The sequence below is a fragment of the Caretta caretta genome, chromosome 24, assembly GCF_965140235.1.
Source record: "Caretta caretta isolate rCarCar2 chromosome 24, rCarCar1.hap1, whole genome shotgun sequence".
In the NCBI taxonomy this organism is placed as follows: Eukaryota; Metazoa; Chordata; order Testudines; family Cheloniidae; genus Caretta; species Caretta caretta.
In genome coordinates this window covers 6,581,207-6,603,909 of record NC_134229.1, presented here as the reverse complement: position 1 = coordinate 6,603,909, position 22,703 = coordinate 6,581,207, and the positions used below count along the sequence as shown (strand labels likewise).

Here is a 22,703-nt window from a genome sequence, read left to right as displayed (position 1 = left end):
GTGCCAGTAGCTAGGATTCGTAGCCAGGTCTGTGGAGGCTGCAGCCCTCACCCATGGCACCTGTCAGCTGCTGCCCCCCGTTTCATTTTTGTTTTTTAAGTTCTGTTTGCCTCCAGTAGTTGAGCAAGGCCAATGACCAGGCAAGTAGCTGGTGAGATGAGGTGCTGCTCCGTGGAGTGTCAGGAGGACTCTTGAAAGTCAAACTGCAGTTAGAGCCTGGATCTGGAAGTTAGGACTGCAGGGTTATAGTCTGAGAGGGGAATGGGATCTAGTGGGGAGAGCAGGGTTATTTGGGGAGTCAGGACTCCTGGGTTCTATTCCTGGCTGTGCTACTGTTTCTCCTAAAAGATCTGCTCTCGGAATTATTTTGGAGCTCCTCCCTGGCCTGTGATATACAGGAAATCAGACTAGAGGGGGAAACTGAGGCGCAAAGAGGCCATGTAAGAGGCTGATGCCCTGTAGGATTTGCTCAGTGGCTGGGATGTAGACCAGACCTCTTGCGTCACCCAACAGGCTGTAGCCCAGGTGGGATTCGCACCCGGATAATAGTGAGGCTAATGACAGCGAAGGGCTCAGGCAAGCACCTCGCTTGGTAGAACCGAGCTGGAAATAGGGGGTGGGGAGCTGGATTTGTAGCTAGGGGGGCTCATGCTCTGAAATCCCTTTGGATGCTGCGGCGGGCAAGAGCTCCCGGCTGGCAGTGACAGTCGGTGACTCCCCCCCGTGTCGTCGTCCTCCTTCCCCTGCCGTCCTCGAATACCGGCATAATTTAGCCAATGTGAACGGGCCCCCAGCTTATCTCCCTGCACCACTGACAGCCCCTCCAGGCTTCGGCACTGTCGCAAAGAGCTTAGTGGGAATTAAATCCAAATGAAAGCAAGCAGGAGAAAATCTTGCCTGAACGGCTGCGGAGAAGAGAAGTGAAGGGGTGGGGCTGCTATAATTGGGGGGAGAGGGGAGGGCAGGAGTCTGGGAACCTGGGGAAGGCCCAGAGCAGCCTGGATTTCAAGCAAGTTTTGTGCTAGAGGCAGGCACAGGATCGACACCCCCGGCATGTGGCGATTTGAGCAGGTGCGGGCTGCACTGCGGCAAAGCTCGCTCCCCCTCCCACCTCGAGCATGGCCCGTCACAGTCCCGAGCGGGAGCTACCCCCCCTTGAAAGAGCCGTGAAGACTGGGGAGGGAGCCCCCCCCATCTCCCACTTGCGGGGCGCTTAGTCTCCATGGCCCTTTCAATCCTCGGCCTGTCTGCGTAGTCCGTCTGCCGAAGGGCTCTGAGTGGGGGACCTCTCTGTCCTGCTAGGAACTAGAATGAGCCCCAGCAAACTCATCGCATGCAGGCGTCGCCATACGACAGCAGGGCTGACTCTTGGCCATGCCTGTCCCGGGCCTGAGTGTGCAAAGCGCCTTCGCCCCATTCCCCCGGCCCCGACCCCAGGAGCTGCTTGGTCACTGCTTGGTGTGGCCCTCTGCAGCTTCCCCTCTGGAGATCCCCAGCTGGGAGAGCTGTTGCTGGCCCTGTGCATGCGTGGGGCAGGCAGGAGTGCGCGTACATGGGGGTGTGTGCAAGACGAGCACATGGGCAGGATGTGTAGGATGAGCACACGTGGAGGGATAAGTGCGGGGAGGCATGTGTGTGCCCGTGCCAGGGGCCGGGGGAACATGCTTGTCTCTGTGTGGAACCACGAGGCCGTGCCCAGCTGTGCGGGAGGCTGATTCCCATTAGGGTTTGGCCGGCCCGGCCCCTTGCGTTGCCCCTCCCAGGGTGTTACGGGGACAGTCACTTGCACTGACAGGATCTGGGCTGCAGAGTGGTTGGTCAGGGAAGCTCCTCGCTCTGCCCTGCGCTCCCCATCCCCACAGGACTCCGGCCCTTTTGCTGAACTCACACTGGCAGTGCCCAGCGTGAACTCTGGAAGGACCCTGCCTGGCAGCAGTTGCCAGGAATGTCTAGCTGCTAATTCAGTGCGATTTGCTTGGGCCTCTCTCCTTGGTCCCACTCCCCTCCCAGAGCTGGGAATAGAGCCCAGGAGTCCAGTCTCTGGCTCACCCCAGGACTAATAACTGCAGTTCCCTCGCCGCCCACGGTTCCCAGGACACGTGTTCTGATAACAGCCCCAGTCCTGGCCCATGCCTGGCTGTCTGCGCATCCTGAGGACCAATTCCTTAGGCTTTAGGGTCTCCCCCTTTGATAAGCCATCCGCCCGTGACTATGAGGGTGCCAGTCACTGGCATTTTCCCTCATCGGCTCCTCTCTTTCCCCCAGCACCCTTAGCAGCAGCCTGAGCATTTCCTTCCTGAGCTTTGCACTGGGTCTGCACATCTCATTACAGGAGAGTCTGGCTTTATTCTCTGCCTCCCTCGCTGATCCTTCAGGCTTCCCGGAAAAGGCCCATCTCTCATCCCCCCCCCCCCCCCCCCCCCAGTCCAGCCACCTCTCCAATGAAAGGGTCTGAGTCAGGGCCGCGGTCAGGACACTGTCTGTCTTCTGAGCATGGTGGGGGGGAGGCTGGGAGGTGTTTCTGCAAAGGGTCAGATCAACTCCACTTCCACCATCGCTCTCGGAGCCTGTGTGCTGGGGGATCTTGGAGCTCTGGCTGAATGTGCTCGGGGGGCTGGGGGGGAGCCGCAGACACACTGCTTGGAAACTGTTCTGCTTCTAACTCACATTTTCCCTGCTTGTCTCCCTCCGCTCCTCGCTTTACTTGCTGTACCCCAGTATGCTGCAGGAACAGTTACCCCATAGCCCCAAGTGCAGCTGAGGTGGCTGGGGGCTGTTACTGGCGACCAGCATAGTGTTTGTCTTTAGGGAGGCTGTGCATAAAAAAAAAGAGTGGTTTGTTCCCCCTCCCCCATTTCTGAGCCCCCAACTCTGGTGGGATTTGGGGGGCACCTCTGTCAGTGTCGAAGAGCTCCTCTGTGCCAGCTGCAGGGCAGAGTGGTGTTGGGATGCCACGCTGTGGTGCTTGCCAGTGCTGAATTCAAACATAAGCATGACCGATAAAGCCAGTGGGTTTGTTACTACTCCCAGCTCACGGGGCGCGGAGGACTGGCCACCTGCAGACCGGCGATCTCTCTTGTGAGCCCTGCAGAGCTGGCTGGTTCTGCGCCCGGGTCCCACCTGGGACCGTGCCCTTGGCAGCTGGTGTGAGCTCAGCAGGCTTAAGTGGCATCGGAATCTGGCTGGGAGACTTCCAATGGGGCCACTTGACCACGGGGCCCTTCCCTTCGACACCATGGCCTGGGCAAGGTGGTGCCAGGAGCGCTATTGTCACACGTGGCTTTGCCCCCGTGTAAGTAGGGGAACCAGGACCCTGAACAGCTGCCTTGCGCTTAAAGGCTCCACGGGCTTGAATGGAAGGGTCAGAGGAAACGGAGCTGGAGAGAGGGGAGCCCCTGCACTTCTCAGCAGTAAACCAGGATGTGCGGGAGTTTGGAGCTGGACTGGTGGAGGAGCCAGGGGGCGAGAAGGAAGAATCTGCCTATTCAGCCCTTGGCTGCTCCTGGTTTGGATCCTCCAGGACTCCATTGTGGAGGCGGCGCCAGGCAGCCGTTGGAAACCAGAGTGGGGGTTTCTTGCCTCCCATGTCAGTGCTCAGTGCAGCATGCAGGGCCGTGGGGATCCCACAGCAGGTCAACCTACTGAGCACGGGGGCTGCTACGGACTGAGCCCCGGGGGAACCTGTGAAGCAAGGGGGCAGTCGGTGGAGCCTTGCACACTGGGCGGGGCATGTGGCCGTATTGCAAGCTTCTTGGAGAATATGGTAGAGGATCAGCACAGGTCATGTTCACTTTGAATCCTATGCAGGGCAATGCAGCTGGGTTTCCCTGGCATGAAGGGGGAGATGGTCCTCATGAGCCCTGCTCTGGCTGGCATGTGTATTCTGCAGTGGGAGCTGGGTCTCATCAGCCTGGAGACTTCCAGGTGGATGTGGCAGCTGGGAGCAATACGCTGCTTCCAAGCAGCAAGTGGGGTGGACAGACTCCAGGGCCAGTGGTGGAGGAACCAGATGGGACATGAGTGGGATGCAGCAATGGGGAGCGGAGAGAAGGCCCCCCGCTGCGCCATCTCTGGATCCTGCTGCTGGAGGAAAGGGGTGGCTGAGAGGGGACGGTCCCCATGTCCCATCCCCTGTGCCAGCCGTTTGATTATTTACTGTTTATATTGTGGTAGCATCTAGGAGCCACAATCATGGATCCCTATTGTGTGGGGTGCTGTACGGGCTGTGGCCTGGGACACTTCACACCCCCCCATACGGGGCACTGTACAGGTACATAACAAAGAGCTGAGCCCTACCGCAAAGGGCTAACAATCTAAGATGGGAGATTTGCTCCTGGGGCACAGAGTCGAGAGCTCGCAGCGAATCAACATCCCTGCAGCATGGGCACCAAAGGCTGCTCCTGAAGGAAACAAACCAAGCCCGAGCAGACAAGCTCAACCTTTTCCATCAGGGTTGAATGGAAGGGCAATCTCTGCTCTCCTTGTGTGACCCCCCCAGCCTTGAGTTCAATGGCATGGTGCCTGGGTGGAGGAAAGTTTCTGGCTGGAATAAGTGGGAGGGTGGGAGCAGACTGGACAATCTGCTGGAAAATGCCCCTACGGAACAATCCTGCACCAGCCTCGAGGTTCTGCCAGGTCGTTCCATCTCTAATATCTCTGGCCCTGATTCTCAGGGTACTGTACGTCTGTGCTGCAATCATGGGGTGTGGTCTGAGCTAGCTTCCATCTAGCCAGCCTGAGTACCAATAGCTGTGCAACCACAGCAGCATGGCCTTCGGTTCAAGCCCACTCCAGTACCCTGGCTCCTTGCTCGGATGGCTAGCCTAGGCTGCACCCTGTGTTTCTGCAGCTTCACTGCTATTGGTACCCGAGCCAGCTAGATCAAAGCTCACGCCTCTGCTGCATAGACATACCCCTAGTCACACTCCGGCAGCACAAAGGGGGTGGAAACAGCCCTCTGAGGATCCCACCCCCTTGCGGAGGCCTCCCCAGCTGGTGCAGAGCTGGCATATGGGCCTTGCACCTGCCCTGTTCCCAGCCCCCTGGCATGGGGGTGGATTAGGGGTGTGGCTAGAGAGCACAGCATTATGGGTATCCTTTTGATTCCTATGGGAAACAGAATGTGAGTTAGAGCAGCCCCAAGGCTGCCTGTAATTTACACCAGGGGTTGGACAGAAGCTTGCATGACCCAGAATATGGAGGGGGGGGACATAAGGGGGCTTAGGAGCTCTCTTACCTCCCTGCCCCAAGTGTGGGAAGGGCATGACTATTAATCAGGCTCCCTGGTCCCAAAGCTGCTTGGCTCCTGCCAGCTGTACTCAATCGCTGGAGGCATACGGTTCTTCCTGGCTCCATTTGGAAATGCAGATGCCCCCTTGCCCCATATGCCCCCTGCCCTGAATCCCCCCCAATCTGTCCAGAAGAAAATCGTTGTGGCTCTTTGCTCTTCCATGGGGCCTGTCACCTTGTATCATGCTGATGCATGGCCCTGTGACTGCAGCTCAAATCGAAATGAAAGGCAGGATAAAAATAGCTGCTTCTCCTCTGCGTGCGCTCTGCCTCCCGGCACTCCACTACTTTGCTGTGGTGGCTGGCTTCCCACCCCGCCAATAAGCCAGTTCTTCCAGCCCAGGACCCCATCTGGACTTTGTCTCCTCGTCAAGGCTGGTTTATGATATCTCGTTGGGCAATTTTCTCCGTGTTTTAAGTGGATTCAGCATTGGGGAAAGGGCTGGATTGACCAGCCTGGAGACCAGCGCCTCCTATACACGCAACTAGGATAGGCATTGGGGTGAGCGTTCCCTGAATACAGCCCGTCATGGCCATGCTCTAAGCCTTCCCTACAGGGTTCACGTTCTGGGCCAGTGCAGTCCCCTTGGGGACCCAGTCTTCCAGCTGGAGCCACCAGCTGCTGCGTGGGCTGGAGAAGGATCAAGACATCACAGATGCTGTTCTAAGGCGTGATCTTTAGGGTAGGGCATGGGTGCCTGTGCTGAAGTTGGCAAGCTTTGTACAGGTTTCCCACTGATTCTCAGGAACAGGATTAGGGTGAAGGGATGTGGGATGTGGACAGCTCAAGCTAGTACTGATCCCTCTGGTGTCTGCAGACATTGAGAGCGCCTGCTCTATGTCCTGACACCGGTTTGGTCCAAAGAGCAGCAGCCTCATTCTCCCCATGAATACACTGGTGTAAAACGGGAGTCCTGGGGTTGCAGGAGTCTTTCCGTTGTCACTCTATTGCAAGGGTGACTGGTCCTGCAATCCAATCCTTGAGCCCGGACAGACCCATCCTCAGACCTGCCTGCGTGGATCGATTGCTGGGTTGGGGCCATAGCTTTGGGTTTCCTTTTGAAATGAAAGCTCCTCTGGAAAGGTCAGGGAGTTCAGACTGGGTCAGTTCTGTTGAATGTGTCAATTTTCAGGCGAGAAGGGGCCGTTCTGATCATCTCGTCTGCCCTCCTAAATAGCACAGCCTGGAGAACCTCCCTGAGCAATTCCTGCATGGAGCCTTAACTTCTGGTTGAGCTAGAATGTGTCTCTGAGAAAGAGATGGCCAATCTGGAAGGATGTTGGTAGCTCAGAGAGGGTTCAGAGAAGAGCCACAAGAGTGATTTAAAAGATTAGAAAACCTGGCTTGTAGTGATAGGCTCACTGAGCTGAATCTATTTAGCTTAACAAAGAGACCGTTAAGGGGTGAGTTGATCACAGTCTATAGGCACCTAAGTGGGGAACAAATACTTGATAATGGGCTCTTCAGTCTGACAGAGGAAGGTCTAACATGAGCCAATGGCTGGAAGCTAAAGCTAGACAAATTCAGACTGGAAATAAGGTGAATGTTTTTAACAGGCAGAGTAATTAACCCTTGGAACAACTCATCCAGGGTTGTGGTGGATTCTTCATCACAGGCCATTTTTAAATCCGGATGAGATGTTTTTCTACAAGATCTGCTCTAGGAATTATTTTGGAGCAATTCTCTGGCAGGTTTTATCCAGGAGGTCAGACTAGATGATCACAGTGGTCCCTTCTGGCCTTGGAGTCTATGCATGTAAAGACCCAAGTGATGGAGAATCCCCCACATCCCTATATGCGGTGTTCCCGGGATTCATCCCCCCCACTGTTGAAAAATTTGCACCTTATTTCTAGTCTGCATTTATCTAGCTTCAGGCCGTGTCTACACTATGGGGACTATCCTGGCACAGCTACGGTGCCAGGCTCTGTTGGCATAACCCCATAGTGTAGACCTGAAGCAATGGAAGGGGTTTTTCCACTGGTGTAGGAACACCACCTCCTTGAGCAATGGTAGCTCGGTTGATGGAAGCATTCATCCGTCACCCTAGATGTGTCTACATTGGGGATTAGGTCAGTATAGCTACAGTGTCTTGACACTCTTGCTGTGAAACAGGTTTTCCAGGCCTCAGATCATTCTTGTAGCTTTCTTCCAAACCCTTTCCAATTTATCAACATCCTTGTTGAAGTGTGGACACCAGGACTGGCCCCAGTATCCAGCAGCTCTGTGCAAAGAACTGATCTGCAGTGTCTGAAACTGAAAAATTTGGGAAGGGGGCAGGGAACAGTGTCAGGTTGCCCCAGAATGAAAATTTTTCAGATTATTTTTTCGAATGAAATGATCCGTTCAACTCATTTTGGGTGGGTTTTGAGTTCTTTAACCTTTTTTTAAAAAAGCTAAAATTGAAGTAAAACTTGAAATGGAAAACCGTTTTGAATTGAAAAATTGAAAAGTTTTGCTTCAAAAATGTGGAAATGAAACATTTCAAAATTTGGGGGGATCTTTTGGGGGGGCAGGGTTGATTGGAACAATTCAATGAATTTGACACAAATTCACAAAAATGTTTTGGTTGACGAAAAAATGCAGATTTTTTTGATCCTGAAACGATTTCAGACGGAAAATTTTCCCCAGGGCTAGTATTGGCTGATGGTCTCACTAATGCCGTGTACAATGGTGATAACACGTCTCTGCATCTGCTGAGTATTCTCCAGATTATCCATCCAAGGATTGCATTTTCTCTTGTAACCACCATCTTGCAGCTGGTTCTCCACTATGGCCTTTAAGTCTCTTTCTGAGTCCATCTTTCTCCAATACAGTCCCCAACCCACTACATCCCAGTCCTGATGACCCCGCCTGCCACCAGCCTTGGTGACGCTCTCTGTTTTTTTCATGTTTCGGGGATGGTTTCATGGCTGTAGCCTGGAATTCAGACATTGTAAAGTTGTTACATCAACTTGAGTGATTTATTGCTAATAGTCACAGGCTCAAAGTTACCTCATTGTTTTGCCTCCATCTGGTGTCTCTTGCTTATACTTAGAGTGCAAGCTCTTTGGGGGCAGCGACTGTCTCTTTGTTCTGGGTTTGTACAGCACCTCCCACCATAGGGCCCTGGCCCATGACTGGGGCTCCCAGTCGCTGCCGTGATACAAGACAATTAACACTGACTGTCCCGTGGGGCTTGGAGAATGCATTTTGTGGCTGGAAAATTGGTTTTGCCCTTGTGCCCTTGCATTGGGGAATTGACTTGGCGAAAGTCACCCAGCAGGTCAGCAGCAGACCAGGAATAGGACGCAGGCCAGCGACCTCCCCAGGAGCCCATGCAGACTCCGTAGGTTGCCTTCAGCCCGCTGTCTGGGTGCCGCCTGGTTGCCTTCAGCCCCGCCCGCCACCTGATAGGTGGCTTGTTCCACAGGAGCAGCCAGTGCTTAATTTGGGCCAGGGCTGGCGCCTCTAGGCTTGGCAGTTCATAGCCCCGGCGCCTCTGGGCCTGCTGCATCGGTTGGGAACGTAAAAAAAATTGCTTGAATTTCATTAGAAGTTAAATCCTGGGAGTAGCTGCCTGGTGGGGGTGTGAGTGATTCCAGGCTGGGAGAACTGAGGGGCACATCACTGGAGGGAGAATCTGGGCTCTGGCTCACCACGGGCAGCGATCTGGCAAGCAGCAGCCGCCCGTGCTTGCCACGTGTCCGCCTTGGGCAGCGTCCCCTGAATTGACTGTGCAAGGCGAGATCCCCTGCTGTGGGGCAGCCGCGGCATCTCCTGAAAGTGACGTGAAGGGCACAGCGGTGGGGGTCCGGGAGAGCCTGCCAGCTGCCAGGGAGGAGTGACTCAGCGTGGGGGGAGGTGGGTTCGTCCTCGCCTCAGGCCGCTCGCGGGGAGAGGAGCTGGGCATGACGCCGATGAGGGTCTGGCCTGCGGAGGCGGGAGGATGTTTCTCTCCCCCGGGCTAGGCCGACAAGCCCGGGCCGCTGCGGGGGCCGAGTTAGCCCTCTCGGCTTTAGCTGCCCGATGGGCCGTGAAATCCCCGGGATGAGGGATCAGGATCGTGCTAATCACACAGGTCGACAGCTGCTGGTCGCTGGGGTGTGAACGTGCCGCTTCGGAGTCCCCGCCCCCCCCGCCACGTCAGGATCGGAGGCTGGGGGTGAAGGGATTCGTTTCCCCTCTGTACTTCGGCAGCTCAGAGCCGCACTGCGACACAACTCCTCCCCCCCCCCGTGCCCCTGTCTTCCCCTGTGCTCACCCCTATCCTGCAACATTACAGGGACACCCCCTTGCACCCGTGTGCTCTGCCCCCCAACTCAACCCTGCAGCGTGACACTGTCCCCCCTGCTCCCTCCAAGCTCCCCCTGAGCTCAGCCCTGCAGCCTGACATGGTCCCCCCGGCACCCTTATCTGCCCCATGCTCTGCCCCCCAACTCAGCCTGGCAGCATCACAGGAACCTCCCCGGCATCTCCATCTGCACTCAACCCCGCCCCCCCACTCATCTCAGCCATGAAGTGTGACACTGTGTCCTCTGCTCCCCCATTGCCCCCTTGTGCCCGACCCCCCTGTTCAGTTCTGCAGCATGACACAGTCCCCTCTGCGCCCCCTATTTCCCCCCAGGCTCTGCCCCCCCAGCTCAGCTGTACCCCGTAGCACATCGCTCCCCATTTCCCCCTTTCCTCCCTTCCCATCTCCTGCCCTGCCCTGCTCCCAGCTACAGCAGCCCCCTGACTGCCTGGCTCTCAGTGCCCCACAGTGGGTTGGAGGGAGCCCCGTGTGGCCCAGGGCTGCCCCTCATGCCAGTCCCGTTAGCCGGGGCAGCGAGCAGGGCTCCCCTCGCGCCCCCATCCCCCAGCGGCAGAGAAGTGCAGCAAGAAATTAGCCACGGGTTGCTGGGACAACTTGGGAGATCACAGCCTTTCCTGGAGCGGCGGGTGGGGGTGGGGGCACTGGGAACCACACAGAGCCACCATCCAGAAGAGTGATGGGCTGCCCGCTATGGGAAAGAGGGATCTTCATCTCCTATGAGCTCCTAATTCCTTGGGTTTGGGGTTCAGACACAGCATGGGTGGCAGGACTGCTGGGTTCTCTCCCCTGCTCTGGGAGGGGAGTGGGGTCTCGTGGTTAGAGCAGGGAGGCTGGGCCTCCGGACTCCTGGGTTTTCTCCCCAGCTCTGGGAGAAGCATGGGGTCTAATGCTTAGAGCATGGGGTTGAGAACCCAGGAGTCCTGACTCTTCTTCCCCTCGTTGTCACTGCCTGCCTCCTAGAAGCTGTTGCCCTACCCGCCTGCCGCACTCCACCCCAGCACCTGCTGCTTGGTGTTGGCGGCCGCACAGCCCCTGCCTGGACGTGCTCTGCTGAGCCTCGAGGGAGCACTGCAGCCCGGGTATGGGTGGGGGGCGCTCTAGGCCTGTGCATTACTGCTGACAGGTGCCACTCTGTTTGCGGTGTCCCTCCAGGCCTCATCGTCTACCTGGGCATGATGGTGGGAGCGTTCCTGTGGGGCGGCCTGGCGGATCGGATTGGCCGGAAGCAGTGCCTCCTCATCTCCCTCTCGGTCAACAGCGTCTTCGCCTTCTTCTCCTCTTTCGTGCAAGGTTACGGCACCTTCCTCTTCTGCAGGCTGCTCTCCGGAGTGGGGTAAGGGAGGCCTGGCAGGAGCCAGCCCGCTCGTCCTGGATGCTCTGCCAGGAGGGTGGCGTGTTCACGCCCTCAGATGGGATCCAGTCCCCGAGGGGGCCAAGGGGAAGGTCCACCTCTGACCACGTCATGGCTGGTGGATCGAAACTGATCCTGAGCCATTTCCAGTCTCTGTGCACCATGTTTTTAGGCGGAGTGGAAAACCCATTCCCTGGAGCTTTTAGAGCCACTGAGGTCTCCTCTGGGCCAGGTCAGAAGCTGGATGGTCTAGTCTGGGGTGCTGGGGGAGTGGTGGTATCCGAAGAGAGGGAGCTAGGTAGACCTGCAGTCGGAGCTGCTACCTGAGAGGCAGTTGGGAGGCCATAGCAGATGGGCCAGAGGCTGGATATGTTATGGCAGAAGGAGGGAAACTGGCAGAGATGGACCAGTGGTCAAATGGGTGGGAGCTGGCGGGATGCCAGTAAGGTCTGATCTGAGGTGGTAGGAGGTGGGGATACCAGACTATGTGGACCAATGGTTTGACCTGAGGTGGCAGGAGGTGGGGATACCAGACTGTATAGATGAGTGGTTTGATCTGAGATGGTAGGAGGTGAGGATACCAGACTGTATGGACCAATGGTTTGATCTGGAATGGAAATGTCCCTGGAAATTCTGTAATACTTTTCCATCTGCTCCACCTTGGACATCCTGCCCAGATTCTCACTCCCTCTCCTTTGTCTGACAATCTTAGCACAGCAACTACCAGCTCAGCCAGGGGGCTCTGTCCCCTGTTAGGGTCCCACTTTGAATTCCCGCTGCTCACGGTGATGGAGGAGCCTAGCTGGGAGATCAAAGGTGGCCACTGATATGGAAGGTGCGACTTGAAGTGACTTGTCCAAGGTCACCCAGGAAATCAGTAGCAGGTCCAGAAATAGGACCCAGAAAGCCTCTCTCCCTTCCCCCTCCTCTAAACCCTAAACTCTCTTCTCCCAATGGGTTTATAAACTAAGTTGCCACTTTGCTGATCAAGCTAGCTCCCACATCTGGGCAGGAAAGCAGGTGCCATAATGAATTGAGATGCTAATGCCGCGTGCACCTCTGAATTCCCCTTCTTGGGGAGCACCGCCTGGAATCTGCCAGCAGAAATCTGCTGGTAATTAAGGTAATTAAGAGCAGGCTTCCCCGTGGCTGAGAAAACCAATGCTGTGGAATGAAACGTCCAGACCCAGTGCCGGAATCTGGCCAGCCTGGTGTCTCTGCAATGGATGTAGAACAAGAGCCTGTAATGGGGAATCCCTCCAGTCTGGGATCTCTTTCCCCGCCCCCCCCCCCCCCCGCTCCGCCCTAAGCAAACACATAATTCATCTAGCCCAGGTATATGACCTGCTCCACCTGTTGCCTATCTAACTTTGTATCCTCCAAAACCTGCTGCTATTTTGGATCAGGCTGATGGTGCATCAGGTCTGCTTTCCTGGCTTCAGAGGACGGTGTTAAAACCTCGGCACCTCGCAGTAGGGTGCAGACGAGTCCTTCCTGACCCCCCTCTCCCAGTTGGCAATGAGTTTATGCCTTGAAGCATGAGGATCGCCAGCCCTTGCAGGCTCTCTCCTACTGGAAGTTGTTCTGATCCATGTCTTCTTCCTCCCTTTCCCAGCATCGGGGGCTCAATCCCCATTGTCTTCTCCTACTTCTCGGAGTTCCTAGCTCAGGAGAAGCGAGGCGAGCACCTGAGCTGGCTCTGCATGTTCTGGATGATTGGGGGCATCTATGCATCAGCCATGGCTTGGGCCATCATCCCTCACTATGGTAAGAGAAAAGGGGGACAACTGGTGCTCCCGTCCCCCTTGTGCTGGGAAAGCCACCATTGTTTCTCCCCTCTTGCTCCAGCAAAGATTGTGTTAAAGAATGGGTGGGTCGGGGGGGTGGTAGTAATGGGCAATGGATAGGAATGGCTGAAAATTTTCCATCCAAACTGTTTTCTGCCAAAAAAATTGCTTTTTTACTAAATGATTTTTTTTTTTGCAAGAAGTGTCTGCTTCCCTCAGAAAATCCTGTACTGCCTCAAAGTGGAAACATTTTGATTTAGAAATGCACCATGGTGCATCATGGGAGTTGTAGTTTGGGTGCCTCCTGTCCCCCATTTTCCTTTATGTGCTGGACTCCTGAGCTGGACTCCATCTCCCATGATGCACCATGGCTAGGGCTTCTGAAGATGCACCACCTCCCCTTTCCAAGTCGGGGGGAGACTGTGGTACATCATGGGACAGGTAGTCCAGTCAGGCAGCCTGGCCTATAGAGAACAAGGCACCCGAACTACAGCTCCCATGAGGCACCAGAGTGGCATTTCTGAATCGAAATCTTTTGGTATTCAAATTTCTGCTGAAAAATCAAAATTTTCCAGGGGGGAAACCCCACATTTTTTGGACCAGCTTTAGCTCTGTAGCCCCTGCCACTCTGGTTCACACCAGTTGTCACCGTCTAGCTGTCTGCATGGGTTGTGTTTTGCCATCCCAGCCATTCACACCCCCAGGCTGGCAGCCTCAGCAGAGACATCTGGTGGGGCTGAACTCCCCTCTTGCACCTGCTCTGGGCCAGGCCACATTGGTCATACAGGAGCAGAGGGCATGTGTTTAGGGGGCGCTGGCCCCGAAGCTGACTCTGAGACGTACCCTGGCTGGGATGTGGATGCTAACAGCATCCAGGGCTCCTGTGCGTGGGACCAGGGGCTTTGTTATGTGCACTAGGCTGAACTGATTGCAAGATACAGAGTTGGGAAAGAAATTCCCTCGCCAAGGGGGTGTGTTGGGGCAGCAGGCGGTCTGGGGTGGCATTTAACCCCCTGAGCGCCAGGGTCTGGACTGCTCCAGGGGTGTCAGTCACTGCCTACCAGCCACTGGGACCCAAGCTCCTCCCCTCCTCCCACACTCTTCCAGTTCCTGACCACACCCACAGGATGGGAGCCGGCTTGGGTGGGGGAATCGGGGTCATGCTGGCGAGGGCGCTGTGCAGGAAGGGGGGGTGCTGCTGCTTAACGGGGGTAGGCAGGGAAGCCCTAAGGAGGTGGAGGAGGGAGGAAGGGGGCAGGAGTGGAGATGAAGATGCAGCTGCTGCTGACGGGGTGGAAATCTCCCCCCATGCTCCTCCACTTAAGAACCAAAGAACTTAAGAATGGTCACACTGGCCCAGACCAGTGGCCCATCTAGCCCAGTGTCCTGTCTCTGACGATGGCCAGTGCCAGATGCTTCTGGCAATCGGAGGTTTAGGGACACCCTGAGCATGGGGTTGGTCCCTGACCATCGTGGCTATCAGCCATTGCTGGACTTATCCTCCGGGAACTGATCTCATTCTTGTTTGAACCTGGCTGTGGTTTTGGCCTTCACAACATGCCCTGGCAACGAGTTCCATGGGTTGACTGTGTGTTGTGTGAAGTAGCACTTCCTTATGTTGGTTTTAAACCTGCTGCCTATTCATTTCATCTGATGAACCCTAGTTCTTGCGTCAGGTGAAGGGGTAAATAACACTTCCCTAGTCACTTTCTCCCATTCATGATTTTATAGACCTCCCTCATATCCCCCCTTAGTCCTCTCTTTTCTATGCTGAACAGACCCAGGCTTTATAGTCTCTCCTCGTATGGAAATCATTCTATTCCCCTAATCGTTTTTGTTGCCTTTCTCTGCACCTTTTCCAATTCTAATCTGTCTTTTTGAGATGGGGTGACCAGAACTGCCCGCAGTATTCAAGGTGTGGGCGCACCATGGAATTATATAGCAGCCCGATGATAGTTTCTGTCTTATTATCTATCCCTTTCCTGACGGTTCCTAATATTCTGTTCGCTTTATTGACGGCCGCTGCACATTGAGCGGAGGTTTTCAGAGAACTATCCACAATGACTCCAAGATCTCTCCCTTGAGTGGCAATGGCTAATTTGGACCCCGTCATTTTGTTTGTATAGTTGGGATTAGTTTGTCCAATGTGCTTTATTTTGCATGTATCCACACTGAATTTCATCTGCCCTTTTGTTGCTCAGTCACCCCGTTCAAGGAGATCCCTTTGTGACTCTCGGCAATCAGCTTTGGATGTAGCTATCTTGAGTTCTACCACTTCCCGCTCCTCCTCTCCTGTTTTTTGCTCCTCTTCTCTCATGCCTCCATCCTGTTCCCCAGGCTGGAGTTTCCAGATGGGCTCCGCATACCAGTTCCACAGCTGGAGGGTCTTTGTCCTGGTCTGCGCCTTCCCCTCCGTCTTCGCCATCGGTGCTCTCACCACCATGCCCGAGAGCCCACGCTTCTTCCTGGAGGTAAAGTCTGTGCAGCTTGATCGGCGGGGGGGAGTCAGAAAGGACTTATCTGTGCATGTCCGCGTCTGGGGCCCTGGGCTGGGATGCAGCCGGATCTAAGGCAGAAAGGGGGCACAGGCTGGCTCTGGAGTATGGAGACCAGGTGCTGAACTGGCCTCCAGCTCTGCTTCAACATCCTGCAGTAGAAACTAGAGACGGGCCAGGAGCAGCCGTCAGATGAGACTATCTGAGACGGGGCTTTGGGGATCACAGCCCTGGGCCTAGCAATGAATCCATCAGCCTCAGCCCTGAACAGGTGCCCCAGGACTGAATCCCCCGCCTTTGCCCCGAATGGGGGCAATGCAGAAAGCTGGTGCTTCCATATGAACTCTGGGGATGGAGAGACGGCTCCTGTATCCAGGACCTGTCAGTCCCGCAGCACTTATTACCAAATTAGCAGCCTGGGGCAGGAATGGTGCTTAGAGCCCGCTGGCAGCAGGGGGTGTCCCATGGCTATACTGTTTGCTTGGGCGACTCGTGGCGATGCCCCCGTGCACAGGTGGGGTGGGGCTGGAGGGGGGTGCAGGGAAGGAAGGGCCATTCTGGCTGCAGCGGTGGGGCATGATACCTGGAGGGCGGCGACATCTGGCTCAGGGCCTGGTCTGAGAGGTGGGCCAGCACTGTGGCGAGGTGTGGGGTGCCTAGGTCAGGGGTTCTCTACCTTTTTCTTTCTGAGGCCCCCCCCCAACATGCTATAAAAACTCCACGGCCCCCCTGTGCCCCAACTGCATATAAAAGCGCAGGCGCTGGGGCGAGGGGAGCTGGGGGTGCAGCTGCACCCCCTGGCTTGAAGTGGTTTCCCTTATAGCCAGGGTTTACAGTTTGGTTCAGTGGCTCTCAGCACCCCCACTGTACACATTATTCCAGCGCCCCTGTATACAAGCCAGGGCCGGCATTAGGGGGTAGCAAGCAGGGCAGTGGCCTGGGGCCACACGCCCCAGGGGGTAGGCAGGGAAGTTGCTCAGGCTTTGGCTTCGGCCCCAGGTGGCAGGGCTCGGAGCTGGGGGAGCTTCAGCTTTCTGACCCGGGCTGTAGTGAGTCTAATGCCGGCCGTGCTTGGCGGACCCCCTGAAATCTGCTTGGGGGCCCCCCAGGGGGCTTCAGACCCCTGGTTGAGAACAGCTGGCCTAGGTGCCCCTAATTCTTAGGGGCATCTCCTGCATGGCTGACCTCCCTTCAAGCCAGGACGCATCAGGCAGTGGGGTGCCCCTTGAAGGCTGAGTTGCAGTATCCCAGGTGCCTGCCCCCTGCACGGCTGCATGGCAGCTGGGTCAATAGTGGCCTTGGCTTTTGTCTTGCAGAACGGGAAGCACGACGAGGCCTGGATGGTGCTGAAGCAGGTTCACGACACCAACATGCGAGCCAAGGGCCACCCCGAGAGGGTGTTTTCGGTAAGCGCCGCTCAGTCGCTCCCCTTGGCTGCTCTGGTCCCCTGGGGCAGAGGAGAGACCTTTAGGCTAGAGGAGAGAGGGGCGAGCCAAGGGAAAATGCTTGTTGGTGGTGACAGAGGAGGGTGTCGTGAGTAGGCTATGGGCTGGGAGTCAGGAGACCTGGGTTTTATTCCTGGCTCTGCTGCTGAGTTTGGACAAATCGCTCCCTCCCTGAGCCTGGGTTCCCCACCTGTAAATAATGACGATGATCCCTAGCTCTTTCCATTAGCAGAGCAGTATCATTATCTCTATTTCACAGCTGGGGAAACTGAGGCACAGAGTGGGGAAGCGACTTGCCCAAAATCACCCAGCAAGCCGGGAATAGAACGTGAGTCTCCTGAGTCCCAGCCCAGTGCTCTATCCGCTAGGCCATTTCCCTAACTCTTGGGGGGGGTTGAGAGTCTAAAACCCACTCATGGATTGTGAGGGTAGTATGGTGCCAGCTGCCTCTATTGGGCCATTGGTGGCATAGGCACCCCCTGTGTGGAGGTTGTTAACACTATTTTGGTTTGAAATTATTTCTATTGCCCCATAAATATAACAGGCCCTGCACCATGGGCCCTCAGCAGGGTTGGAACCTGGCATCTTCCACACCAAAGCACAGATCCAGACCCCAACCCCCTGAGCTAAAGGAGTAACTCCGTTAGTTGGTAGCAGTAATAGGCCATTATCCTCTATATGGGCCAGTTGCTAGAGAGTGACGTGGCATGCTGGGCCAGCGTCCAACATCTAGGCCGGGATTGGCTCGAATGGGGAGAATCTGAGCCCTAGGATGAGGTGTGCTTGCCGCTGCTAGGAGCTGCCCGGCTGCGGTAGATGGCGCAAAGCAAGGCATGGCAGCTCAGGTGCGGGGGGCGCTGGGCTGTGAAGAGTCTGCAGCATCAAGGCAGAGCGGGGTGGTGAGAGGGAACCAAGGGAGGATGTGAGAGGGGGAGATTCATTCCCAATGTGAGGCACAAAGCCGTGCGGGGTGGAGGGAAAGGAGCGGGGCTGTGGGGGAGAAGACCCGAGGTGCTCCGCTTGGATTTGGTGTGATTAGTGTTTCCAGTGAGCCAGCGAAAGGTGGGTGGGGAGCCGTGGGGACTGTTGGGGCAGCAGAAGAGGGGGCGGGGGGTTGAGACGGGGTGTTTGGGGGCAGGAGAAGTACTGCAGGGACAGTGAGGTGAGGCCCCGACTCTCCAGTCTGCATTGCTGCGGCAGCAGGGGCAGAGATCGGGGTGCAACCTGGCACCAGTTCCCCTGGCACGGGGCAATGGGTCTTCGGCTGGTCCGAGGCCCCATGCTGGAGGGGCCGGACCGGCTGACGTCTCTGCCCTCTGAGCTTCCCATGGCCTGTGCTTTATCCCTATCCTGCCATGCCTGGCGTCGGGCCCCACCCTGTGCCAGGGGAATGTCCCCATTCTGCCCCACGCCGCCGGTAACCTGCAGTGCTCGTCTTCCCTCCCGCCTCACAGGTCACCCACATCAAAACCATTAAGCAGGAGGACGAGCTGATTGAGATCCAGCTGGACACCAGCACCTGGTACCGGCGCTGGATGGTTCGGATCCTGAACCTCTTGCAGCAGGTAGGGCCGGCCCCTGGGTGACCGGGACCTTGTCATAAACCCAGGAACTCAGGGGCCAATTCCACCCCTGGTCTGAGCTACACCGGGGCTGGATTCAGGCCAGAGGACGGCTCCACCCAGCCAGAATACTCCCCCAGCACGGCCAAGAGCCATGTGAGGCACTTGGCCCTATGTGCTGGGCCCTGGGGGGAAGCAGGGTCCTCCCTCCCCCAAGATGACCAGCTTTATCAGGACGTGCCAGGCAACCTCACAGCACCCCTCTTCGGGGGTCAGAGGTCAAAGCTGAGTGACACCTTGCAAAGTGAAGGGGATTTGCCCAGCGCGGGGCCGGGTGTGTGTCACGACCCCGCTGCCCCTCGGCTCCTCTGCCCAGAGATCCGAGAGCACTGGTCCCACGGCGACTTGGATGTGGTCCCCGTCCCCTCAGGGGGCGGTTCAGGCTGGATTTGAACCCGCAGCCGAGCGTTCTCCAAGGGCTGGGCACCTGGCTCATGCGGTAGGGAGTCCCTTACCAGTGTCCTAGTGCGCCCCCCACTCTGCCAAAATCAATGGGGATTCCTGGGGGGTGGGGTCTGCACCCCAGCCCTCTCTGTGCCCATCCCAACCCCCCTGTTGGCCCCTGTCAATGCACATGCATCAGCTCGCCCCATCTGCTGCTGTATTTCTCTCCGTCTCTGTCTTCTTCCTCCATCGTGCCCCCCCAACCCCAGCTGCCCCTGCTGGGAGCTGGGCATGTCCCCGTCTGTGCCCATCCCCCAGCAGAGCTGGCGTGGCGGTGAGTGGTCCCTTCACACGCCCCGTCTCTCCCTCCTTCAGGTCTGGAGCAACTTCCTGCAGTGCTTTGCTCCCGAGTACCGGCGCGTCACTCTCATGATGATGGCTGTGTGGTTCACCATGTCCTTCAGGTGCGATGGGCGCGGGGACCCCAGGGGGAGGGGTGGGGGAGGGGCCGGAAAGATGATTTCGGCCCCAGTGTTGTTTGCTCTGTGTGACTTGCTGGGTCTGTTTCTTCCTGGCTCTGCTCCTAGTGGGGGAGGGGATTGGCTAGGGTCTCCTCTGAGCCACAAATTATCCCGGGCTCAGTGATGCTTCCCCTTTGCATGGCGCGAAGGCCACAAAGTGCTTTGCAAAAGGTGGAGGAATCCTGTTATGCCCATGCTACGGCCAGGGAAACTGAGGCATGGAAGTGAGGGGGAAGTGACTCCCCAAAGGTCAGGCAGGGTGTCAGTGGTAGAGACAAGAGCGCAACCCAGGAGTCCTGCCTCCCAGCCCCAACCCTGCTCTAACCTCTTGGCTCCACTCCACACAGAGCTGGGACCAAAACCCTGGAGTCCTGGCTTCCAGGTCCCCTCCCACACTCTAACCCCTAGACCCCGCTCCCCACACAGAGCTGGGAACAAAACCCTGGAGTCCCAAGTCCCTGTCTCCTGTTCTAACCACTACACATACTGTCTCTGTTAGGGAGAGATGGTCACGCCCTGGTGTAGATCTTGTGAGGGATGCAAGTATAATCCATGCAGCCTGAAGGAGGGGGACATAAGATGTCGCCACTGGGAAGGGGAATGGGGCATGCCCAGGGAAGGGATTAATACAATGTGGTTGATGGGGATTTTCCAGCAGCTGGGTATCGACGTTCCCCTGAGCCACTTTGGTGCCTTATCAGACCCCCGCCCCACCCGCTGTAGGGTTGGTGCCCAGGGTCAGAGGACAGCTCTGCAATCCAGAGGGGGCACGCGCCCCCTGCTCATGCTGCCTGGCTTCGCATGAGGTCCTCCGTGCGCGTCCCTTCTCCCGAGCTCCTTCTACAGCAGCCAGTCGGCGCCGTGCTGTGGTCGGCAGCGGGTCATGCCCAATGGGCTGGCGTCAGCCGCGCTTCTGGTTAGGGCCAGCAGGAGAACGGCTTTTTCAGTTCTCCGGCGGTTCCGAAAAAAGTGTGTCGGGGGCGGGGGGGGGGACCTGTTTGGGGTAGAACCGAAAATGAAACTTTTCTAACTTTTCGGCAAATCGAAAACTTGGGGCAAAACCCCCAACAGAGCATTTCAATCTGGGTTGGCTCCTGCCTTGAACGCGGGGAGGTGGAGGAGTGTGAGCGTCGGGGCGGGGACAGCTGGGCTGGGGGGTGGGGGCTGAGATCGGGGCAGCAGCATTCTGTCCTTGCTGGGGTCTGGGGAGCTGGGGCGGGGGCTGAGAAAGGAGCTGTGATAGTCAAGGGGAGGAAGGGGCTGAAGAAGATTCCAGCACCGCTCAGGCTGAGGTAACATTTTCAGGGCCTAAACTCCTCGGGCCAGATCCTCACCTGGTGTACATCGGTGCGGACACAGCGGAACGAGGCCGATACACCCTGGCTGGGGTTCTGGCTCAGCAACTCCTCTGGAGCGGTGGCCAATTTACACCAGCTGGGGATCTGAGTCCAGATCCTTAAAAGTATTTAGGCGCCTAGCTCCCCTTGATTTCAGTCTTGTCATCGCTGTGATTAAATATTTCATTGACTTTAATGTACATGGAGCAATTACCAGCATCATAAGGAGAATCAAAGGCCACCAATTTGCACAGTGGCCCTGCGAGGACAAATCTGCCTCCTTGGCTTTTTTGGGACAAATGAGCTCAGCTGCCAATATCAGCCGAGGCCGCGGGGAGCTGGTGAGGACTCCAATCAGGAACCGTGTCTCTGTAATTGATCTCTGCAAAGTCCTGTCAGTTGGAGCTGGCAGAGAGGTGATTGTCGTGGCGTTCCTCTTGTGCAATCAGGGTCTTGCTTGTGGGCGCAAAGGATTGAGTGTCTTGCTCCTGTTCTAATTCAAGTTAGCTGATTGCCAATTAACTTTAGCAAACTGATCTCTGGACTACTCTACTAAAGGGTGTTACAGGACAAGCGTGGGTCCATTATTGAGATGGTTGGATAATTGCTGAGGCCGTGTTCGCAGTGAGCAACACGCCAAGGAATTGGGTGCTGAGTGCTTGCAGCTCCCATGAAATCCACGCGCTGGGCATCTCTGCAAACGGGGCCACAGGCTGTCCTATTCCTGCTGGCGGGATGTCCCCATGCGTTTGCTGGTCAGTTGGGTCACATGGTATCACATCTTTTCTTCGATTGGATGAGCGAGCATAAAGGCTCCCAGTGCAGACATGGGGGGGTAATCGATTATTTTTTGTCAAGATCCAAATTTCTTGGTCAAGGTATGGTCAAGGTCCAGATTCCAGAGGAAATTATACAAAAATATTAACAATAATGGTGGTAATGAGTAAATACAAAGATTTTGGTGCCTGTTCAAAAGCATCTGGCAGTCCGGCTTTGGCTCGTCTGCCTATTGCCTACCCCTAGGCGGGCAGGATGAGGAGAGAGGATGGGAGTCAGAGACCCTCCCCACCATGACCCCTCCAGTCTCCTCTCAGTCAGAGAGTTCAGATCCACCTCCAGAACGCCACGTGCTGACCCAAACCAAGACATTTCCCCGCCCTATTGCTGCCAACAAAGGGGGATGGCGCTCAGCTGGCCCCGATTCTCCTTGGCGATGTACAGTGGCTTTGTGTGACCGTAGCTCCCCCATCCCCTGGGCCCACAGCAAGCTCTGGCTCCAAACATCCCTCATTCTGGTTGGCTTCAAACAAATGAACCGACTCCCTCCCTATAAGCCAGGATCCCCCTGGTGCCGTGCCACTCTCGCGGTGCTCCCCAGCCCCCAGCTAACAAGTCCAGACTCCAACCACGTTCCCCCTGCCTCCCATCCAGCCTGTCGCCCCCACTCCCAGGGCACTGCTGAGCCTTCCCCCCCTACCCCTGGCTCGAGTGCTTCCTTGCCAGACGCTATTCGCTCAGTGTGGGATCCATCTCGCTCACAGAATCCGCCCTCCTCCTCCCCTGCCAGCTGCTGTTCCCAGAACAGGATTTCACGCTAGGTTTAGCTGCTGTCAGAGAGGCTGGGGGGTGGGGAGGGGGGATGTTTCAGAATGGGGGAGGGGGTGGAAGGGCTATTTGCCACACGCCTTGACTTTCCCGGCACAGGCCCGGTGCAGCCCGAGCCCTGCCAAAGCTCTTACGCTCCACCTACAGCCGGACGGGCCTCCCCCAGGAGGGAGCTGTGCACAGGGAAAACTGGGAAAGCCGTGCTAACAATGAAAAGCCTTTTCTGCAGCCGCGAGACTTGCTAGGCTGTGGAATAGTCTCTGGCGGAGAGGCGGTGGCTTCCCCGTTGCGTGGGGATTCGCCATTCACGCCCAAGCAGCCCCACTGAGTTTAGTGGCCAGACTTTGGCTCTGTGGCTGCTGTAGTTAACTGGCTTCTCTGTTTTCGGCCACCTCAGCAACAGGGCCGTGCAACCGGGGCAGGGTGTCTTGTATCAGAGGGGGCTTGTATCCCAGCACAAAGCCTACATGGCTGGGTCACATCACGTAAAGCCCCACAGAAGTCAGTCGGGTTGTCCAGGGTCTGTCTGTCTATCTCTCTATCTATCCCCATACACCCCCTCTATCTATCTATCT

The 22,703-nt window shown here is 56.6% G+C and overlaps 1 protein-coding gene across 1 annotated transcript in view; it reads left to right on the top strand.

The window, feature by feature from the left end:
* SV2A (synaptic vesicle glycoprotein 2A) overlaps positions 1 to 22,703 on the top strand; it is a 57,274-nt gene that overhangs the window by 21,489 nt on the left and 13,082 nt on the right. The window contains exons 3-8 of the mRNA XM_048828082.2: positions 10,734 to 10,914; positions 12,548 to 12,699; positions 15,057 to 15,190; positions 16,531 to 16,620; positions 18,114 to 18,224; positions 19,041 to 19,129. Coding sequence (XP_048684039.1) covers positions 10,734 to 10,914; positions 12,548 to 12,699; positions 15,057 to 15,190; positions 16,531 to 16,620; positions 18,114 to 18,224; positions 19,041 to 19,129 — 757 coding nt within the window. The remainder of the gene's footprint in view (positions 1 to 10,733; positions 10,915 to 12,547; positions 12,700 to 15,056; positions 15,191 to 16,530; positions 16,621 to 18,113; positions 18,225 to 19,040; positions 19,130 to 22,703) is intronic.